We start from the raw sequence: 22127 nt of genomic DNA on the forward strand, positions 1-22127 counted from the left end.
AGATGACCTTGACTTAGCCGTTCAATAATTCTACTAATTGTAATGATTAACTTTTGGCTTTTCTATTGATTAACGTTTCTAAACCAAGTGTAGAAATAAGGTTATTTGTTTGTCAATAATTCAGCCTTTTTGATTAGTCAGAAAGGCACAATATATATTTTAGATGTATTAGATTCAGTATAGTTGGTTATTAGAGAGCAATCAGTTCCATATTTTCTAGACTTTGAAGTTGAGTTGTACAGACTGTTTTTTTAATTATGTTTAACTGTTTGTCATGCTTAACAAAGCATTCTACTGCTGAAGGTACCAGGTAGAAAGCATTGATCTAAGAAAAGTAATCATCAATCTCAGTTAAATTCTGAAAAAAAGAAATGATCGTCTCATAAGTTTGATGACAATTCTTTCGGTTATGCTGAAGTGTAAATACGATTTTCATTTAGGAGGGGAGATCAGATTTCCTAAGTTTACAAACTAGTCCATTTGGCTAGTTAGAAGATACTCAAGATATAACGTCAATTAAAATTTTAAACTGGTCGTGTTTAGTCACTCCTGATAGAAACAATTGACTGAAAATTCTGATTTGAAGAATAGATATTCTATGAATGACAGATTTTAACTGGATTCCATGAAACTGGAAATAAAAGACTTCGGTTTAAAAACAGAGATGAGGATGTTAGCTAGATCTATAATATGAGCTTTGTAAATAAACCACCCAGCTTAGAAAATGGACCACTATTAAATATAATCAACTGAGCTATATGTTTACTCTATCAGCTCAGAATCACTCAGTCAACTACAAACACTACTAAGAATAATAACTTGGAATACATCCAGTGTTGCCGTTTTGGACAGATTTCGTCTAGAACGTTGTACTTCAAGTACAAGTACTATGTGTAATTATTCCGTGAGTGCTATGTAAGCGTGTTCCGATAACCTTGTATGTCAATGGTTGATTTAAACAATTTCCCTTAATTCAATGATTTTCATATTTCTGTTTACTATTCTAGTTAGTTGGTTCACATTTTGTTTTTCAATAACGTTGCAGCATTTCGAGACAGACTTCATAACTTCTACGTACCTGAATTATTCATACTATTTATCAGTTTAATTTTCATTGTCAAAAACGCCTCTTAAGATATATATATATATATATATATATTGAGATTTCAAAACAGCTAAGATATCGTCAGTCAATTAGCTAAGATATCGTCAGTCAATTGGTGTAGTTAAGTAATGACTATTCACAAGATTAAACCCACTTACTTATTGAGATTTGATTAATTCTCAACCAACTGTTTTTATTAAAATGCTTGCAGTAAACTTTGCCAAACATAATAGAGACGATATTACGTAAATCTCCTTTTCCTTTGTTATTCAATACGATAAATGGTTGGATACAATCCATATAGAAAATATTTTGAATGATAAACCAGATAACTTTGTGAAATATATTTATTCTTAGAAGATAAAATAAATCCATGCCATTAAAATGAACAGATGACATATTTGTATTTATATCATCTGCTAACAGAAAACATTATTGAAATGGTGAAGAATTATAGCTCAGATGGATTACTTTGGTGTTTTGTTCTCTGAACTGAGTGGTTTAATCGTAGAAGTCGACTTGAAGTTTGTGCTGATGATATCGTTCAGAAGAACGGTGAAAGCTCCACAACCAAACCATCCAGCTCAAAGAACAAAACTCCACTAAAAAGAAAGCAATACTAATAAAAATTTATATCTTTCAAAAGTGGATTCCAAAGTGATGCAACCTTATATCAAGTAGAATTTTAAACTATATTAAGTAAGGTAGCTTTATGGTAATGGCTGGATAATTAAAACAATCATTATGATCTATTGCAGAATTTATGAACGTTTTATTGATTCAGGAATTTTCACAGTTGAAATCATGAGTCAATTAAAGCTAGACCACCATGGAAAACCTGGAAGCACTGCACGGCCGTTTAGTCCTACTGTGGGACTCCTCAGCAGTGCGCATCCAAGATCCCGCCTCGCGAGATTCGACTGATTTCAAGATATATGTCCTGGAGTTCTAGTGAGAAGCAGTGACCAGTGGAGTTCAAACCACGTCTGTTGTGAGATATCAACTCACTGAAGACAGTTTGTGAACGGTTGCTAAAACTTCGTGGATTGGTTGAAGTTAGACATAAACACCATCGGATGCCGGCCCAGTGGTCTAGAGATTAAGTTCTCTGGCCTCGAGACTGGTAAGTCCTGGGTTCGAATCTCTCGAAGCGGGATCGCGGGTGCGCACTGCTGAGGAGTCCCACAATAGGCCATCCAGTGCTTCTAGCTTTTCCTTGGTGGTCTAGCTTCAATTGACTCACGCTTTCAACTATAAAATTACTGAAGTCTCCACAAAACCACTTCTGATTCAGGAATTATTGGTTAAGATCTCATTTAACACTAAACTATGAAGAGTCTAATTAATTTATTTTTAACATTTACTTTAATAGCTTATTAAATCAAGGAAATCGATACATTTTGTTCGGCATAAATTGTTTATTTTACCCTAAATCAAATGAACTAATAATAAAAAAATCGGCAGAATACACAAATTTTCGATTACTAGATGACAACCAATGAAGAACACTTAAATTATCATTTCAGTATATTACTAACCCTGTATGTATAGTTAAAATTTAATTACAACGTATCAAATATACTGTAAATTCTATGAATACTGAATTGAAGCTCTATATAACTTTTTACAAAGGTTGTTTCATAATGAATCAATTTTACTCTTCAAAGGATACTAATTTAATTAGCATACCTTCTTACGCTATTTGTCTCCTAAACTTATAAGTAGTATAAATACAAATATGAGTTATTACAACTACTAACGTTTTCGAAAGAAATATTTAGTGAAATTCTAAAAGGTGATAAGGACTTTAGACTACGCCTTGAAAATATAGTTATCCTTACAAATTGAGTTCATTCGTGGAACGAAAGTGTACTAGATTATTCTACAACATTCAGTTTTCAAAGCTAGCACGATATGCTTGAACCATTGATTTGAGATACCATGACTCATAATCATCTCTCGATATAAAATGGAGATCATCTAGTGCCGTTTGGTTAGTAACTAATTTACTAATACCGTTGGCAAACTGTATTGCACTATAAAACATATGGATACCATCTCGATATTAATAAGTACCGGAAAACTGTTTATTTTAATGATTTATAAAGATTATTTCAATTTGCCAATTCTTCATCAAAGTAAAAAAAACTACTCGTCATGTGAATAATAAAAGAAAACAAACTCTTAACGAATTTCTGCTGAATTCATGAAGCCATACCTATGTCAAGGTAGGACATTGAAGTCACTCGAGCAAGACATAATCATATCACTTTGAAATTTTTCTGTGTTACCATCTCATAAGTCTAATCTATCATATAGGACTTGTCAGTAACAGGTTGTATGGTGGCCCTTTAACTGATCAATGACAGTTTATAAATGAATAGTCAGTCAGTTACAACGTAGAACTTCGTACGTACGTACATCAGTTCGAGTTGCCATACCACATTAGCACAGAGATGAAGTTGTCGATTCAAATCCCATAGTGGTAGAAGTAGTAAGAGTATAAGTATTATGTGAAAGATAAGGGTTTGAAGATGTTATTGAAGGAGTATAATTCAGTGAAACAAATTTGTAAAGAGAAGAAGGATAGGTGCATGTGGAATTCAGAAGATTAGAGTTTGGGAGAACACAATAAGTGGATGCACCTTCGCCATTGCAAACGATTTTGAGCCATGTCATTCAAGGTCTCTAACCATCGATTGCTATTATCTCGCGAATCCCAACCAGGTAGTCTCCACCTACCAACATGGCTCAGTCCAATTGTCAGTGACTTGATGGATTTATGCCATGTTTTGGTCTGGACGCCCCTAGCTTTCTTCCAACCTGCTCCTATACCATAAAGCATTGCATGTCGGGGCAGTCGGTGGTTGGGCATACGTAATACGTGTCCCAGCCATCTCAACTGATGAAGTTTCAGCACTTCATCAATCGATTTGCCATCCTTACCTAGTACCCGTTCCCTAACATCTGCATTACTTACTCGGTGGTCCCGAATATATACGAGCAATGCTTCGAAGACACCTATGATGGAACACTAGTAGCCTACGAATATCCTCTACTCTTATCGGCTATGTAGAATAGATTGTTTCCTAAACCTGAATATTAAGATCTTGTAAGTTACTTGGAAAGTTTTGACTACCTACATCTCCAGACAATCTCACTACATAGTTTATTTTCTTCCTAAGCTTTATTTGATTGACCGAAAGTCGATGAATGAAAGCTCATGACGTATTAATAGTTCTTTAATAAATTTGAAATATTTTTATTTTAGCCTAGTGTAACTGAAGTCGGTGTTCTGATAGACAACTACTTTAGTATTTCGCTTAAATAATTCCCCTCTAAAAGCTGGCATATTACATAAACTTTAATGACTTAAAAGCCACATTACTGTTTGTCTCCACTAAAAATTTAGAATGAAATTGAACAAGTTGCATTCAAAACAGAGGAACTGTAAAAATGTATCTCGTTACATTAATGTTTTTTTTCTGGAGAGATAAGTTTGGTTTCGCTTAATATATTCGTGTCTGCGCGTATTGATCAATACTTAGATTGACTGATCAAAATAATAAGTCACTCCAATTTGATAAATTATTTTGCCTGTTTTGTAAGGACGGATGTTTTTTAGGTTAGCCTCAATAGTTTCTGAATTCAATCCAAATTTCATAGAACAGATGAATTGTGGCCAGCAATAGAATCTAGGATTCGTATTTCTTTCAATTTGAGGCTTGTCTACTGGATGTACATGATGGATTCGACATCTAGTCCATCTCTTCTATAAAACTTGTGACAAAATGCCTATATCGAGGCAATTTTGACGGGATGCACAAGTACCAACTAAGACTGATAAAAATGCAGTCAAAATTATTAATAACAGGATAACTCAAACCGTTGAAAATTGAATTAAGCTCGATAAATGTCTAATGTCCCTCACTTTCTACCGCTTAATGAGTGATAACGGTAATTTAGAGCTTAATTTTTATCAAACATTTAGAATTATCTGCAACTGACTGTCATGAGCATAGAAGTGTTGAAAAGCTGACATGCTGGATGAAAAAGACAAATTTATTGAGAAATAGGTTTGAAAATAACATCTTAAATGAAAAATATGAATGTGCAGTACTCAATGCTTTTACTGAACTCTGTAAACACTAAGAATGACGTAGCCCGTTCTGTGATAAAAGTTCGCTTTAATAATGATAAAAATCGTAGTGAATTAAGTCATCAATAATCATTTATTTAAGACCTTTTATTAAACTAGTAACTGATATTCATAGCTCTATTCCATCGTAATGTTGTTCGTCCTTTTCTCATTGTCTCTGTTTTTCTCTAACAATTTTTTTGTTCCTTTAAAAATGCTTCAAGATGCAGTCTTTTCACTTACTGACTGGTTGCTTGACCACGTAGAAAATATTCTCTGTTCTATTCACGTCAATTAAATAAGTTGAAAGCGTGAGTCAACTGAAGCTAGATCACTATGGGAAAAAACTGGGAAGCACTGGACGGCCCGTTTCGTCCTATTATGGGACTACTCAGCAGTGCGCATCCACGATCCCGCACTCGCGAGATTCGAACCCAGGAACTACCAGTCTCGAGCCATAGCCCTTAACCAACAGACCACTGAGCCGGTTAATGTTTAACTCCAACCAATCCACGAAGTTGAGAAACCGTTCCCCAATTGTCTTCAGTGAGTTCCTATCTCACAACAGACGTGGTTTGAACTCCACTGGTCACTGCTTCTCACTAGAATTCCTGGATATACTTCTCGAAGTCACTAGTGAGCATATGATTATATTAATTATTAGAAGAGGTTTTGTGGAGATTTAGTATTTTCATAGTTGAAAGCGTGAGTCAATTGAGTGCGGGATCTTGGATGCACACTGCTGAGAAGTCCCATTATAGGACGAAACGGCCGTCCAGTGCTTCCAGGTTTTCCATGGTCGTCTAGCGTCGCCAGTTGTTATATCTACAGCCTTGATTCCTAATATGCCGCAAACTACTAGACTACTTGAACGATAGAACCCGCAACGTCGCAAAGAGAGAAGACAAAAACTAGTAAGTAGGAAGTTTATTCCCCAAATCAGTGTCAAAATATATTACAGAAATCTCGTGTATTTATAGTTTTTTGGCTGCTGAGGAGTCCCATAATAGGACGAAACGGCCGTCCAGTGCTTCCAGGTTTTCCATGGTCGTTTGGCTTCAATTGACTCATGATTTCAGCTGTGAATGTAAATCATCATTTCGGTCATCACGTAGGGGTCATTCTAATCCATCCAATGGGGAAGCTACACGTCGACATTCTAGAACATTCCCCTAGCAGTGATTGGATGGAATGTCTGTGGCTCTTCCTGGGCTTCTTAAGGTTTCCTAGAGTCTACCGACGAGCAGTCCTTACAAATTGACTCACGCTTTCAACTATGAAAATACTAAATCTCCACAAAACCCCTTCTAATAATTAAATAAGTAACAAATTATATTCTACTGTTTTGATCTAGATTGATTCACGTTTATTTGCACGATGATCTTGACTATTATATTCTTGAAATTAAACTGAGTATAAGATGGATATACGTTACGAAACTTTGCTACTATTGTTTCATTAAAAGTTATTTCATATACTGTCTGTATCTCATCATTATGGTAAAGGATTTACTAAGAAAATCCTAGTAGTAACCATCGTAATTACCAGGTATGGATATCAATACTCGTCTGTGGTTAATGTTCTGTCTACTCTAAACGATCTCAAATCGCTGACCAATGGATGCTACCACCGAGTTCGGAATGCAAATCAACGTTCCTGAAACTACGAAAGCCGTTCAAACAGGCCTCATTCATTATTTGTACGCTGACGCAGATCACATAACACATATTGTTATGTCTGGGAAGCCTTAATATCAACGTCAGTTGTATACCTGAGACCCCTATTCAAGATTCTAGAGGAGTAATATAAATCAGCTCTCCTTCTGGAGAATCAAAAAGCCAGTTTCATATGCGTCTGTCCAGGGACCATGTGGTATCTTCTTACTGTTTGACTGATGTTGATATCGCAGCAAGCACCAAAGCGGGAGCCAAAGCTAATCGATTTGATCCTCATTAATATTCGTTTATTTACTTTGCAGACTGTTCAAAGCCCGTGGAAAACTTCCTCGCAAGGAGCATATCGGTTTTTGCACTAGTTGTGGATATTTGTTTTATAAGACCTGGATCAAATGATTTATTTTAGCAGAATAATTATATGGAGGTTGAAGACTGGGCAAGCACTTAACTAACTACAACTATGAAACCTTACGGGATTTAAAGAAACAGCTTTACAAAATCAACAATCCTAAGTCGATTATAAAATTTGACAGCTCACACATCAATGCAGTTTATTTTTGGTTAGCAACACTAATATGCATGTCGAGTGTCCCAAACCAAACAATCATAGAGAAAGTAAGATATCAAAAATCGAGTTTTACTTATTCTAGCCCATATATAACATGAACTAAAAAAATCGATATTTTCAGTTTCTTACTGTTAATTTGTAATTAAGTAGAATAGTTCTTTTTTGTCTTTTTTTTCTCAGAAAAAGAAAAGAGAATTCCAACAAATAAACACACAAAACAATAATGATTCGTTTGTTTTAAAAGGCTTAAAGAAAATAAATAAATATGAATGCACATATGTATGTATGTATGTTTCCAGCGTACATATATATATATATATATATATATATATATATATATAGGTTATTAAATAAAAATGGAAATTATCTGAAGATTACTGGGTTAATGTTGTTTATTATAATACAATTATTATTACTATTGATAGATGGGAAAGAATCCATTGTAGCTCCATTCACCTCTCCTCAACATCACCTTTGTCATTAATAATAGTAACATTATAATGTGTATGGTTAGTCACCGTAATAAACATTCATTTTATCATCATAAGAAATTACAAAAGTCAAATAAAATCTTATAGTTATCTTTGCATTTTCTACAGATCATCATTATCAAATAGAAAATGCAATTACATATTTAGAAAATATTCAAGGAAACAATTCAAGAGTATAAACAACATGAATAAAGGAACAAAAACAGAACAGACAATAAACATTCACACATACAAAAAAAAAGAGAAAAATATATAAATAAACAAAATTAAGCTGAATAACATAAGTAATATGTTACTTAATGGCCTAAACACAAATACAAATGGTTGTTTTTATTGTTGTTGTTGGTGGTGGTATTTTCGTAACTATCACCATGAAAATAAACAAAAAAATCATTAAAACAAAACACATAATATCCAAGAATATAAAACATTCAACAATAGTGACTGAATTGAGAAATAGTGATCGTACAAAAACAACCATGAAATATGTAAATGGTTTATTACTCAAATGGATATTTTTTGTGTTTAGTTTGGACAAGGTTATTTGGATTTGTACATGGCGATAACAGTTAAATGGTTATGATGATAAGAGAGAAACGGCTGATTTACTTTACGTTTTTTTTATTACCTTCAGAAAGAGAGTTACTACATCTCTAGCTGATTGTCAATAGATTGATATTGATAGAATTATAATGTTCGAATAGAGATAACTTACTGAATGACAGCAAACATACTAGTAATGCTAGTAGTAGTGAAATTCAAAGAGAAAAGGATATTAACAACGAATTACAGATGTATATATGGTATACAAAGAACATCAACGTAAAGGTGATGTGGTCGGTGCACAATTAGTCATGGGTAATGCACCAACTGTGACAGCAAATTTATTATTCACTTCTGATGATGGATCATTTAAACTAGGATTGGGTAAACTATCTGATGGTAAAATATTTGTAGGATTATTATTGGAACATTGAGTTGTTGTTGCTGTAGTGGTGGTTGGCATTGTTGTATCAGGTTGATAATGCATTGTTTGTAGATTCGGTTTAGTAGCAGTCGACCATAAACAAGCATAACGTTCTCTTAATAACCGCATACAATCAGATAGTAATGTTTTATCCCTTTGTGATTTAGCATGTTGACATAGGCCGTGAATTAAAGTGATACCAGCTTTATATCGTTGAAGAGACTAAAAAGGAGAAGACCTCATTTTAAAAGAATGTTTTTATTATCATTATTATTATAAGAAATAAAAGAGCTAAAATAGTCTTTATTTTCAGATTGTTTCATCAGATAAGCACCCATGACCAGACAGTGATCAAAATAACAAGAATACGAGTCTTTATCGACTGAAGTGGTTGGGACATGTTATGTATACTCTAATCCACCTCCTATATTGTCAAACGATTATGTCTAGTGGAGCAGTAGGCTGGATGAAAGCTAGGGGTGACCAAACCAAAACATATCATTAGATTATGAAGTCACTGACCGTTGGACTTGGTCGGATAAGTAGATGTGGACCACCTTGGTTGGGTTCTGCTCGATTATTATAACCAATCATTAGACTTCAGGTGACATGGCTCAAAATCGTTTTCAATGGTGCTGGTGCATTCATTCCTTGTATTCTCCATAGTTCATGAGTTGTTACACTACCTTATAAATCTATTTTTCTTCTTACTAACTTACGCCTGTTAACTCTCGTGAGAGCATAGGCTGCGATCAGGATTTCCCAACCAACTCTATCCTGGGCTTTTCCTTCCAGTTGCTTTTAGATGTGATTCATTCTCTTCATGTTTGCCTCTGATTCTCGGCGCGATGTGTTCTTTGGTCTATCTGTTTTTCTTTAATCTTGAGAATTACAAGTCAGGGTATTCTTATTCTATTAATACATATTTTCTTCTCGAATCACACCTTCTATGGCTAATCTTTTCGATTACATCTAATACCATTAATACCGTCAAAACTCTGAGATTGACCTTGGAAATTTCATCTCACTGTGTTAATTGGGTGTGACAACTTGAAACGCTACACACGTGCCCCAGGTTTTACGTTGCATATGACCGGTTGATAATGGGAATTTCAATCTTGCTATATATGTGAAAAATTCATTACTTAGCCTTCACAAATGTAACATGAATATTAGGTGATTGACTAATGACCCCAAACTCGAATTTTAGTGGTTCATAGTGTTATGAAATGTTTGGAAACCAAATGAAGGAATACTGAACATATCACTATTTAGTGCGAAAACGAATCTACGCAATTAGACAGAGTGGATGACGTATAAACAATACAAAACTTGAACAATGACAATCACAGACGAGTGATAAAAGAGAACTTTTATATGTAGAGAAAAGATAATTAAGTAAGTTACTATCGGAGTATATATAAATTTGGATAAGACAGCAACCAATAAAAAATGAGTGTAAATTACATGGGGTTATATGAATTTGGGAAGAAACAAAAAAGTTCATACAAATTTTCTTAGTTAAATACTACTGTCATATTATTATTTCCATTTATAAATCTTTATAGAATTATTATGCTTTCAACATTAATATTAACCTTCGAAACACATGCATAATCTAGTTAGCACTCACCACTCTTTGTTTATTGAATCTATACAACTGTATACACTATTATGGCCCTTTGTTAAACATCGGATCTGATTTGTAATTACATCATAATTTCTTAATTTTATTTAACGTATAAATTGGAGAGAAAACTTTAAATCTAATTCCTAACCTTAACCATCAATTGTAAAACATAATCCTTATTTTTTACACGAGTTTATAATTCTCATTTCGCCCTAGTGAGTAGGTGGACATTCTCAAAGCCACTATAGCGTCGCTCAAAGGTCGTCCATAAATTATAGTCTCATCTATAAATTTATTCATGTTAATATTGTATGTAAGTCATTTAAACAATAATAATGTCTGTCGACATAAGTAGTATGTAACACCAGTCAGAAATGGAATGCCTGGCAGTAGAAGGTTGGGAAGATCGAATTGAAGAGAAAGGGAATGCAAACAGAGATTAATTGTAATAGCAATGAAGTTTGAGACAACTGATGGAAGATTTGCAAATGAAGTATCTAATGTATGGTTTTTCACATTTTACGAAAGCACTCTGTAATTTTTCATTGAATAATAAATTGGTTGTCCTCAATCGAGTTCTCGTTCACTACAGATATTATGTTAAAATTTATTGTAAGTTTCACATCTTTATGGTAGCATTAACTTTGATAGCAATTGTGAAAAGATAAGCGCTATAAAATATTACAACCTATCGGGAAGTATAAGTGAACTGAAATGGTTAATTGAATTAAACGGCTTTGGAGCTATAATCACATCTATATTTAGCAATAATGTTTTCATAAACCATCAATATAACTTATGTAATAAGAATAAACGTTACAAATGTAAACATACTAATGCGATTTCACCAATATATTCATCCATTTCAGCAGCATAACACTGTAATTAAAGGAAAAATCAGATGACGCTAATAATCAATATGTGTTATAGAAAACCGTGTTAAACAATAAATTGTATAATAACACACGAAGCAATCTGATCAGGATACAAAAATCATGAAAGATACTGATCAGTTGCAGTAATTAATATCAACAATGGAAAGACTTCAATCCTTATAAGTGAAACTGAGCTCCTCAAAATATTTCCGCGGGTTATGAAAATATAATAAAACAAATAATAAGAAGAGAGTACAACTTAAATAGGGAGTTAATATTTTAAAGAGTTATAACGCTTAATTTTCCCATCTACATGAATAGGACGTAAATTTACCTTAGACAAATATCAACACTAGATACCCTTCCAGTGTCTATCCTCCAGGACTTCAACACAATTCAGATCAAGAACATATGACAAGCCTGAGTGGAACATAAGTATATCCCACGCGAAAGCGACAACAAAACCAATGACAATAAAGGTATGAAAATATATAACTTATCTAATACCTGTCAGACTATCCACTAGTCTGACTAAACAAACAACGAATCATTATTTTCCTCGCCCACACATCATTAAGATAAAGCATTTTATCGGTTGTTCATGGTACACTCATAAATTTTGATCGACGACACGATTAAGAAAGAAATAATCCATATTAGGCTCTATAAAGTCTAAAACCATAGATTAAGACTGCCTCGTACATTTTAAACCAAGTTCTCCATTTAATATTTAATAATCGATGACCTTATAGAATGATACGTTGTCTTAAGCTGAACAAGCCCAGACGTTTTCCGACCTAGTTTTACGTTAGCAAGTATAGAATATCGAGTTTGATGGTGGATAGCTTATGTAACTAATGTTTCCACCACTTAAGTTGATAAAAATCTACAGCCCCATCATTTGATGTAATAACTAAAAGTAGCACACTACATATAGTCATTCTTGGCAGTGACATTATAGACCTACTCCGGTTTTGGAAATCGAGCAGTATCACTAGGCATCAAACTTGTAGTGTAATTCAACGCCAATTACATGAATCTATATCTTGTATATGAGTAAACATCAATGAAGAGCGCTGAGTTAGAATTCAAAGATCCACACTTTCAACGTCCATTAATTTGTGCATGTATTAGAACGAAAGCTGTTCAGTACTCTTTGGTTTTCCATTGTCCGCCAATTGATATCATTTCATGATGAGAAATGATTTTGAATGGAGAGATCTTTACAAACATCTTTTGCTAATAACCTCTTTCATATGAATGAGAAGAATTGACAAAGTCAGCACGATATAGTATTTAGAAACGTTTCAAATCAAACCAAGTTGACTGCTGCTATCAGTCTAAGAATAGTAGGTATGACTACAGAAGCATTTTAACTAAAAAAACTCAAGCAGCCGTAATCTGTTTGTATTATATTAATCTTAACATAAAAATTAGATTGGTCCTGTGAATAAATAAAGACTAGGAGACTTTTACATAGCCTGAACAACACGTATACAAAGCAATTAAACTGTAAAACACCTAAATAAATAACAAAATAAACAAATCTTAAATAAAAAAGACAAAAACGAGAAAACAAACTTGATCTAGCGCATATTGAAATATTAAACGATTAGCTGTAATATTAGCTAAAAGTCTACCAACTGGTTCGATTAAATCTTCACGACGTGATTGCCTTGCTAATTGTCTGAGTCGGATATAACAACGATGATATAATGTATTACAATCGATTAAACCTGAAAAATAAAAATGAATACTGTTATATCCTAGTGAAGACATAAGTACGGGTAACTTCCTGGACCTATTAGTGGACTATTATTCTATATATATATATATATATATATATATATATATATATATATATTCTTATTGTTTAATAATTGAGTAATTAGATTGTGTATATCTATATTCTTCTTATTATAAGCTTCATTTTGAACTATGGATTATTATTATACAAATTACTGTTCCTAAATTATACTCAGTTTATTGATTACTGTCTCCCACGCTCACAGCTGCATCTGGCTTGATCTTGTACAAATATTATTTTCTATTTTATGGTGTGATGCGGTCTGTCTGACTGGTATATAAACCGAGTATGTTTGAAATAAGTGATTCTCATAACAGAAGCTGTCATTGGTGTTCTGGACTCAACTGGAAGGGTCAGGCGGACAAAGAACCAATAAAGATATTAGACTGCTCATACCAGCTGAACGTCACTGTTTTGGCACAATGCTTAGATTGGAAAAGCCGTATTCCGGTTGGTGGATAAATCACGTGATAAAAGCCGGGCATAAAAGCACAACAAATTGGAGGCGGTCTTTTCTTAAATCCAAAACAAATACGAATAATTTGTAATAATTAAAAGAAAAGAATAGTACGGAATGAATTTTAGTCCAGTTGTCAATATAATAAAAACGGGATTAAAGTCGTAAAACACGAAATATGGTACAGTATGAAATAAAATGTAATCAGTTAGAATGATACTATTCAGATGATCGATTAGATGAAATAATTAAAAAAATTACCCACCAGCCTCCACAAAGTTTGATGCATAAGTTACATGTACATCTTTTACATACGGCTGAAGCCATCGGTATTAACCCTGAAAAAAACATGACCTCAGAGTGCATGTGAACTTTGTACACCAATTCCCTTACCTTGGACAGAAAAATAGCCAATACTAACGTGACTGACAAATGAATTATTACGCTCTCTATTTTTCTAATGTCTTTTGTTTGAAATTCTTTTTCTATTTTTACTGTACAGTTACAACATTATCTTTACGCATGCATAACTGATATTACAATATGTCAAATATCAAATTAGGGAAATGAAAGCTTACTGGTCACGTCATTCAATTTAAGTTAATTTATTGAATAATATCCCATCAATTCGATAAATACATGTTCCAATCCATTTATTTACTAATACCCTTCAATAGTAACTAATTTATTTACTCTATGTTTCAATTAGTTCGTTAATCATTTATAATGAATTCCAAAAACACATTTTCATTTGTAACATTGTTACCTAACATAGTATCTTTTGATTAACGTCGAGTTCATCATTATTATCAATTATACATACTAATGTTGAGTCATGATGAAAAATCAGTTGAAAAGAAATACTTTTCCGCTAATTACGTCCTGTTTCCCCAAACAATCTTATGTGTTAAGCACTGTTGATGGGTGTGATATAAACGAGATTGAAGTCCCATTGCTGAAATTCAAGTCATCTAAGCCACCTCGATCTACATCGAAATAGTCAGGCAGGGTCATTCAGCATATCAAGAGAATAGACATTTAATTAGGTGCAAAATACTAGACCTTGTCGATACAATTAAAACAGAATGAAACTTGGTCATTGTCGTAAATACACAGGCATGAAATCACGTAACATCTTAAAAAAACTAATATACCTAGATACGAGCGAAGATAAATGGTTAAAGGAATCAAAACACACTACGACGATGAAAATCCTCGACAGCATCATCGATGAACAAGAAGGGATCTGATGTAGACGTAAAGGCAATGATTGAAAAAGTGTAGCATTCCTACAGTTGAAGAATATATGAAACTAAAAACAGCTGTCAACCAATATTAAAGTCACAATCTTCAGTACGAACATCGAGACAGTTCTATTGTATGAAGCTAGAACTTGGAGAACTAATACAACTATCACCAAAAATATACAAGTATTTATAAACAATTGTCTACGCGAAATACTGGCACTTACGTCTTCGTGCAGTGGGTGTAGATTTTAGACGACCGTTCTGAAAGGCTTTCTTAACTTGATCAAAAACATATTCCAAGTAATAAAGAACACGTCGATAAAGTACAATTTGTTCAACAATTCTAAAAGCCAAGTGGAAAAAAATAGAATGGCAATACTTTAGTGATGACGAATTGAAGTCCAAAAATCTGAACTTTTGTAAATTTGAGGTGAATGTATAAAGATTACATTCTTGTTTATTAGCAAACATAAGGACAAAATAATTGCGATAACATTAGCTCAAAGCAAAGTTGGTAGGTAGCTGGCAGTGGAATCTGGGACGCGCTTGACGTCCTATGCAGGACTCATTGGCTGGATGTGCCTGTAACACAGATTTGATGTTCTCTCTGGGATTTGAATCCAGTGTGGTGTGTGCTACTCGTACGGACAGGTATAAGTAGCATGTATCAGGAATTGAATGTATAATTCTTACGGACAGAGCAAGAAAATGAAGAGAAGAAAAAAGAAAACAGGAAGCAATCGAAATAACAACAGGAATGGAGAACAATGGAGTTGTAAAGGACAATTCAATCAAGATGTGTAGATAGCATACTTAATGTATTTTTTTCGCATTTTTATGAATTCAGTGTGTGATTTGCATGATAGAATAATTTGGTTTACTATCTAAGACTTTGATCATTACAGCAGTACCTTCTGCTTCGTCTTGAACTCTGAACAATCCGGTTTAAAGTGTTCCTGATACGATGACAATATCGAGTCAATCAGCATAGGATGCACAAACACTAAAAGAGATTGATCAATTGCGATCTATTTGACTATTTGACCTTTTAATTTTTCATATGTAAGTGTTTTTAACAAGTATATATGTGATCAGATTGTTTGAAATGTAATGCGCTAATATATCACATAGTTCTGACAAATTTTGTCTACTTATTGCATTATACAAATCAATGGGAAGATTCAAACAACTAACACAAATTAACTTCAGTTATACAATATTGTACTCAACTGTAACATATTCAAATTATATCATAATAATAAACCAATTATGTATCCTTGCCCTAATCACATTCACTGAGAATCAAATCGATAAGGAATATTGGTAAATTAATTGAAGTTTTAATCCAACATCATTACGTGATTATAAACTTCGATTGATGGGATAAATTATCAAGAACATAGTGTGTGTAGAACATAGATTAATTTGACGTAAGAACGAGAAGATTGAAGGAATTAATAGTTTAAATTAGTCAAGATTTGTCATAATGTAACCCTTCATACATGAATACCCACTAAACAGTATGTACGTAATCAGAGGGGTATTAAACAATGACATAATAAAGTATTATTGGTTTCACCTATTACATAGTATTTTTATACGTCAATTGTAATAATGACTCTTGAGTGATGGTCAGTTGAGTCTTTTAAGTTCAGTGTCTATACACAAATCCCGTTTTCAAAGGGCTATTTTGGTCTAGTGCTACTTTAAATTAGATTTTATTTCAACCTTAATCACCAACCCCAAGTAAATTGATACTAATAATATGAGTAACCATGCCCATTTTTATGAGCTTGGGTCTGTGCAATAACCCTGATCAGTGATTGGAGATATGTCTTTAATTTTTTTGAACTATATTAATTTTTCCCACTATTATTACCATTATATTATTTCGACACGTTTGTTATTCATCTTGATAATTTCATTTCGTCGAACTAATGAAATATGGCACCTTAGTATGACGCATATTTGTGAAAGGCTCTATGCTGATTATGATTAGCTCTGTTTGACTAAACTTTGAGATTTAGATTCTACCACAACCCTAACCCAAATCGAATAAGGTAGTTGACATATATAGTATCTGAACCACCAAGACGAATTTCTTAACATCACGGTATCATCTAGGAACTCAGCAATCAAAGCAATCTTAGGTGATTCAACAACAACAACAAAAATAATTCTTATATTTTAATTTAAATTGGAAAAGGGAAGAAAAGTGCTAAGGACGAAATAAATCAGATCTATTGAGACATTCATTTAGTGAACTAATTCATGACAATTTTTTAGATCCTTTTATTATTTCAAATATCATAAAAATTGTCCTTAAATTGGGATTATCATTGACATGGGTGGCACTTTTTATTTAGCATAGTTTAATGACAATAAGTGTATGATATTGTTTTCAAGTGTGAATGACATAATTGGCAAATAAGTTGGTTTTGAATGGTTTATCGGAAAAGAATTTCTTAGGGTTAATTCAGCTAGACTTGCATAATCATTTACTATTTGATGTAATCTGTAAATTATTCTACTTAGGTGTAGTTTCAGTTTTAGAGTCAGTCATGAAAATTTTAGACTTTGAACAAAATAGAATAAGAGGAAGCTTGGATCTTTTTAAACACATTCACTAACTAAACTCTCTTTTAGCAAGTTGGAGTGGACAAGCCAAGACATGGCAACAGTCCATAAAAACTTATTAACTGTTGATTTGAGCCATGTTGGTAGACGTTAACTGCATTATTGGTGTCTGTGTGATAACGCCGACGATTGGTTAGACACATTAGGTGACATGGATTCAAAATTAGTCACATTTTTCGATATATTTTCCTATCGATCTTCGATTCTAGTATTCTCTCAGAAATACCTTTTCACTGTCTTTTTGAACCATATTCTCAACGTTTATACTTTTTCATTACCATTCCTACCACATTATTTTGGTTTCTTTAGCTATTCATCTAGTTGATTTCATTTCATTGTGCTTATTTAGTATGACGACTTTGTTTAACCCACATACGTACCCAGCTACCTCTGTGCTGATTATGAATAACTATGACTGACTTTGAACAAATGAAAAAAATTAGTAATATCTAAAGAATAAGAAGTTGATGAAAACATGAAAGACAAACATTATTTGCAACAGAAATTAGAATTACCAGGAGTATTACAGTGCAAAGTAATAATATTAAACTAATGGATTCATATAGTTTCGAAAAAGACAACGATTTCATGAAATAGTTGAATCATAAAACTCAACCGAATGTGAACAAAATTGAATCTAATTACAAAATTCACAAAAATATATGCACATAATTGTTAGAACTCTCTACTCGAATTACATAACATACCTTTGAGCTTCAGATACGAATTTCAATGCAGTTGATGATGCTTGTTGACAATTTTTGCTTGTATCATGTTCATCACTATTACCATAACTGCCAACACCACAATGATTATTATCAAGACTATTAGTATTCGAAGAACATTTAGTTTGTTGATTGTTCAACTTAACTAGTGATACACCATCATTAACAGCAGAAGGATCTGTAGTGGTTGTTGTACTATCATCATTATCAGTATTTACAACACGTGTCGGAGTACAATCAGCTAGTGCAGATGCTCGACGTTCAGCTAATTCTGCCAATAATTCACACAATTCTAGGACCATTGTAATTTTTTTAATTTCTTCATTATGTTCAGACTATTTAATTAAATAATTAATAGAAATCAATAAAAAAAGAGAGGAATTTATGTCTGTTTCTTCTTTACTGAATGAATATTCTAATGTTGACTCAAAATAAAATTATCCATAATGTAAGAAAATCTAGAGACAAAAATCCCAACTTCATCTGTTTTTTTAGTTGTTTCAAAGAAAGGTAATTTTACCGGTTAGAATTATATTCATTAGTTTCAGTCAGTTCTTTTTAATTTAATGAGCCCTCACATCTGCATCTGAACACGGTGGATCAGATGCAGATGTGAGGGCAAGGATCGGCAAAGCAAGAGCAGCATATTTACAACTGAAGAACATCTGGAAGTCAAAACAATTGTCAACCAAAACCAAGATCACAATTTTCAATACAAATGTCAAGACAATTCTATTGTATGGGGTGGAGACGTAGAGAACTACGAAAGCCATCATCCAGAAGATACAGGTGTTTATTAACAGCTGTCTACGCAAGATACTTCGGATCCGTTGACCAGACACTATCAGCAACATTCTACTGTGGGAGACAACAAACCAGATTCCAGCGGAGGAAGAAATCAGGAAGCGCTGGAAGTGGATTGGGCACACTCTGAGAAAATCACCCAGTTACATCACAAGACAAGCCCTCACATGGAATCCGGAAGGCCAAATGAAAAGAGGAAGACCAAAGAACACACTACGCCGAGAAATAAAGACAGACATGAAAAAACTGAAAAAAAACTAGATAGAACTAGAAAAGAAGGCCCAGGACAGAGTGGGTTGTAGAATGCTGGTCGGCGGCCTATGCTCCATTGGGAGTAATAGGCGTAAGTAAGTACACATTGAAATGTGATCTTCATTAATGATTTAGCTACAAGCCTCTAAAGTTAGTAACTGATGTAAACCGTAAAAATTAATTTTTTTCATTCCATTTCGAAGACATTTATAAAACAATAAAAGAGTAATTAGAGAAAAATGTGTTTCAGTTTTTTGCATTCTAAAAAGATTAAATTTATAAGCAAACAACAAATACAACATATGGATTATTGAAAACGATCCATCGGATGAACTACTAACCTCCATTAAAATTTCATCTGAGAATTCTGCAGCTTCCCACAAACCACCGGATGTTAAATCATTTTCAAAATTTCTACCTGTAGCTAAAGAAAAAAACGAATAAATGCGATAACTGAATAAACAAATAACGAAAAGAAGTCCGGTTTACAAATTTAGAAGATAGAAAGGATTCATTGAACGATAGAAATACGTACAAAATCAATCTAATAACTATAGCTATAAATATATATAAATTTAGGAAAAGAATTAACCATAATGGAAATCCTTAGTTTAAAAAATTCAATTGATAGAGTTTTACAAGTTTTGGGAGTTTAATGCACTTTCCCAAGATTTGAAGCCCTTGGCTTGAAACTCAAGAGAAGGCAATTTTGAACAATACTGAAAACTCTCAGAATGAGAAAAAAACAAGTGATAAAAAATTCTTGGTTTGGCAAAGAACTTAATAAGAATGTTCCCTTGTGCTGCTCATGTTTTCAAAGTGTGTATACGAACTAAGAGTTGTGCAGACATCGGTAAACGACACCTGGTGTTCACTGGTTAACCAAGCTGTTTATAGGTTAAATTGAAACAGATATACCAGGATCTGAACACGTAAACAGAATGACTGAAAAAATGTTAACCAGTATATATTAAATTTTTCTGGGAGTATGATATGACCTCCAAGAATTAAAACTAACAACCAGGTCCTAATTGGTCGTAAAGTAAGTGTCCTACAAACTAATATTCTCTGTACACCACTAACAATTTCTAATGTTTATTTTATGTTCATATTTTGTATATATGCATGTCATTTCTCTTCATGGTAAAACCTTTTCCTCCGGCTGGTGTTTTCGTTTTAGATCTCAATTGATTCAAAAAAACAATCTTATGAGCACCCAACACCCAGTCACATTGTATCACTCCATATCTTTTCACAGATCAGTATTATTTTATTTTAGCAATCGAAAAAAATTGTTTATCTAATCGATAAAAGAATGAAATTGGGATGTTTTTTATTTCGATGAATAGATTACTGTTTTGGGTATGTATAGAAGTTCCCCAATGAATACATGAAAGAAAAATATTGCATAAGCAGAGAGGTTTCAATTTCAAAAGTCATAAATCTATTACTGTTTATTTAAAAAAATTATAATATTTGTTGATTTTACTTAAATATATTCAAGCCCAAAACTTTATTGGGACAAAATACACATAATATATCCACAAACGTTTATCAGTAACTGATTGATAGCAATTTCCTATCAAAACACTTTGTGTGTTTACCATAAATACATTCAATGATATGGGATTTAGTATGCCAAACAACAGTAATTTTAATGGTTACTATATCTATTTATTCAATGTACGCGGATACTGGTACAATGGGACACACCACACAAATACGGAAATGTAATCGTAAAGCGATAGAAGGGTGTGCAATTGAAAAACAAAAATAAATGAAAAGTGGACGAGAATAGTTTATGATATCTAACACAGCCAGGAAGACGTTTTCAGTTGAATCCCATTCATTTTTTTAAGAATGTAAAAAGAAACTATTGCAAAATCGTCATTGACCTCTGTTCCTAGTCATGTCTTAAGTCACTGAGTCCCAACATATTTAAGACTCTAATCGGCGAGCAAAGATGGGGATGCCAGTTCTATGCAAATTCCTTTGATACTTTGGCGCCATATCACAAACTGACAGTTTCTGTCTTATGCACCACAACCCTTAGCGTCGGTAAATAATGTACGAAATGGATGTCTCTAAGATGGCATTCTTAACACATGTCCGAACCACGGAAGTCGGTGTTTTAAGACGGTGATACAAGTTAAGTTATCGTTATTGTGCCTGAGCACACATTACCAAACCTCATCATTACTAACATGGTGTGATAACTGAATATCAACACTCCTTCGAAGACAACAATCATCGGCCACATAATCGCTGAACATACCCAGCTCGATGAGGACGGATTTCACGAGCATACGGCTAAATTGCTCTCAACAGCGCATTTTAAAATCCGATTCCTTGCAGTCCGACTCCAAAGATGGCCCAGATTGGTGTGAGCAACTTTAGCTTTAAATGTATGTGGATTGATTTCATCTGCAGCCCTATTATCAGAATCCATACAACCCAGATATACTAACGTTTCAACTACTTCTAACGGATCGCAACAAAGATTGAATGCAAGTACATGCTCTTCTCAGTCTTGAGGAAGTACTTTACACTTAGAAATATCAAATAAATGGCTAACTTACAGATAGAAGGAAAACAAATCAAGCCTTAGCGGAAATATTAAGCTAAACAAATTTAGTAACCAAGTTTTGTGCCACTTATAAGTACGCTTATATACTTTCGAATATGTGAACACATTTTGAGTGGAAAAGTAGTGAACTGTCTTCTTAATATTTAGTTTTTAGACTAATT

The 22127-nt window shown here is 33.3% G+C and overlaps 1 protein-coding gene across 1 annotated transcript in view; it reads right to left on the bottom strand.

The window, feature by feature from the left end:
* Positions 1 to 8152: 8152 nt before the first annotated feature.
* Positions 8153 to 22127, bottom strand: part of Smp_157350 (protein kinase) — a 47858-nt gene continuing 33883 nt past the window's right edge. The window contains exons 13-16 of the mRNA XM_018796075.1: positions 19721 to 19803; positions 18306 to 18658; positions 15186 to 15304; positions 8153 to 9148 (exon numbers count right to left, since the gene is read on the bottom strand). Of these exons, the coding sequence (XP_018650324.1) occupies positions 8796 to 9148; positions 15186 to 15304; positions 18306 to 18658; positions 19721 to 19803 (908 nt within the window). The 3' untranslated portion in view covers positions 8153 to 8795. The remainder of the gene's footprint in view (positions 9149 to 15185; positions 15305 to 18305; positions 18659 to 19720; positions 19804 to 22127) is intronic.

The sequence above is a fragment of the Schistosoma mansoni genome, chromosome 2 (assembly GCF_000237925.1).
Source record: "Schistosoma mansoni strain Puerto Rico chromosome 2, complete genome".
NCBI classification, from domain to species: Eukaryota; Metazoa; Platyhelminthes; class Trematoda; order Strigeidida; family Schistosomatidae; genus Schistosoma; species Schistosoma mansoni.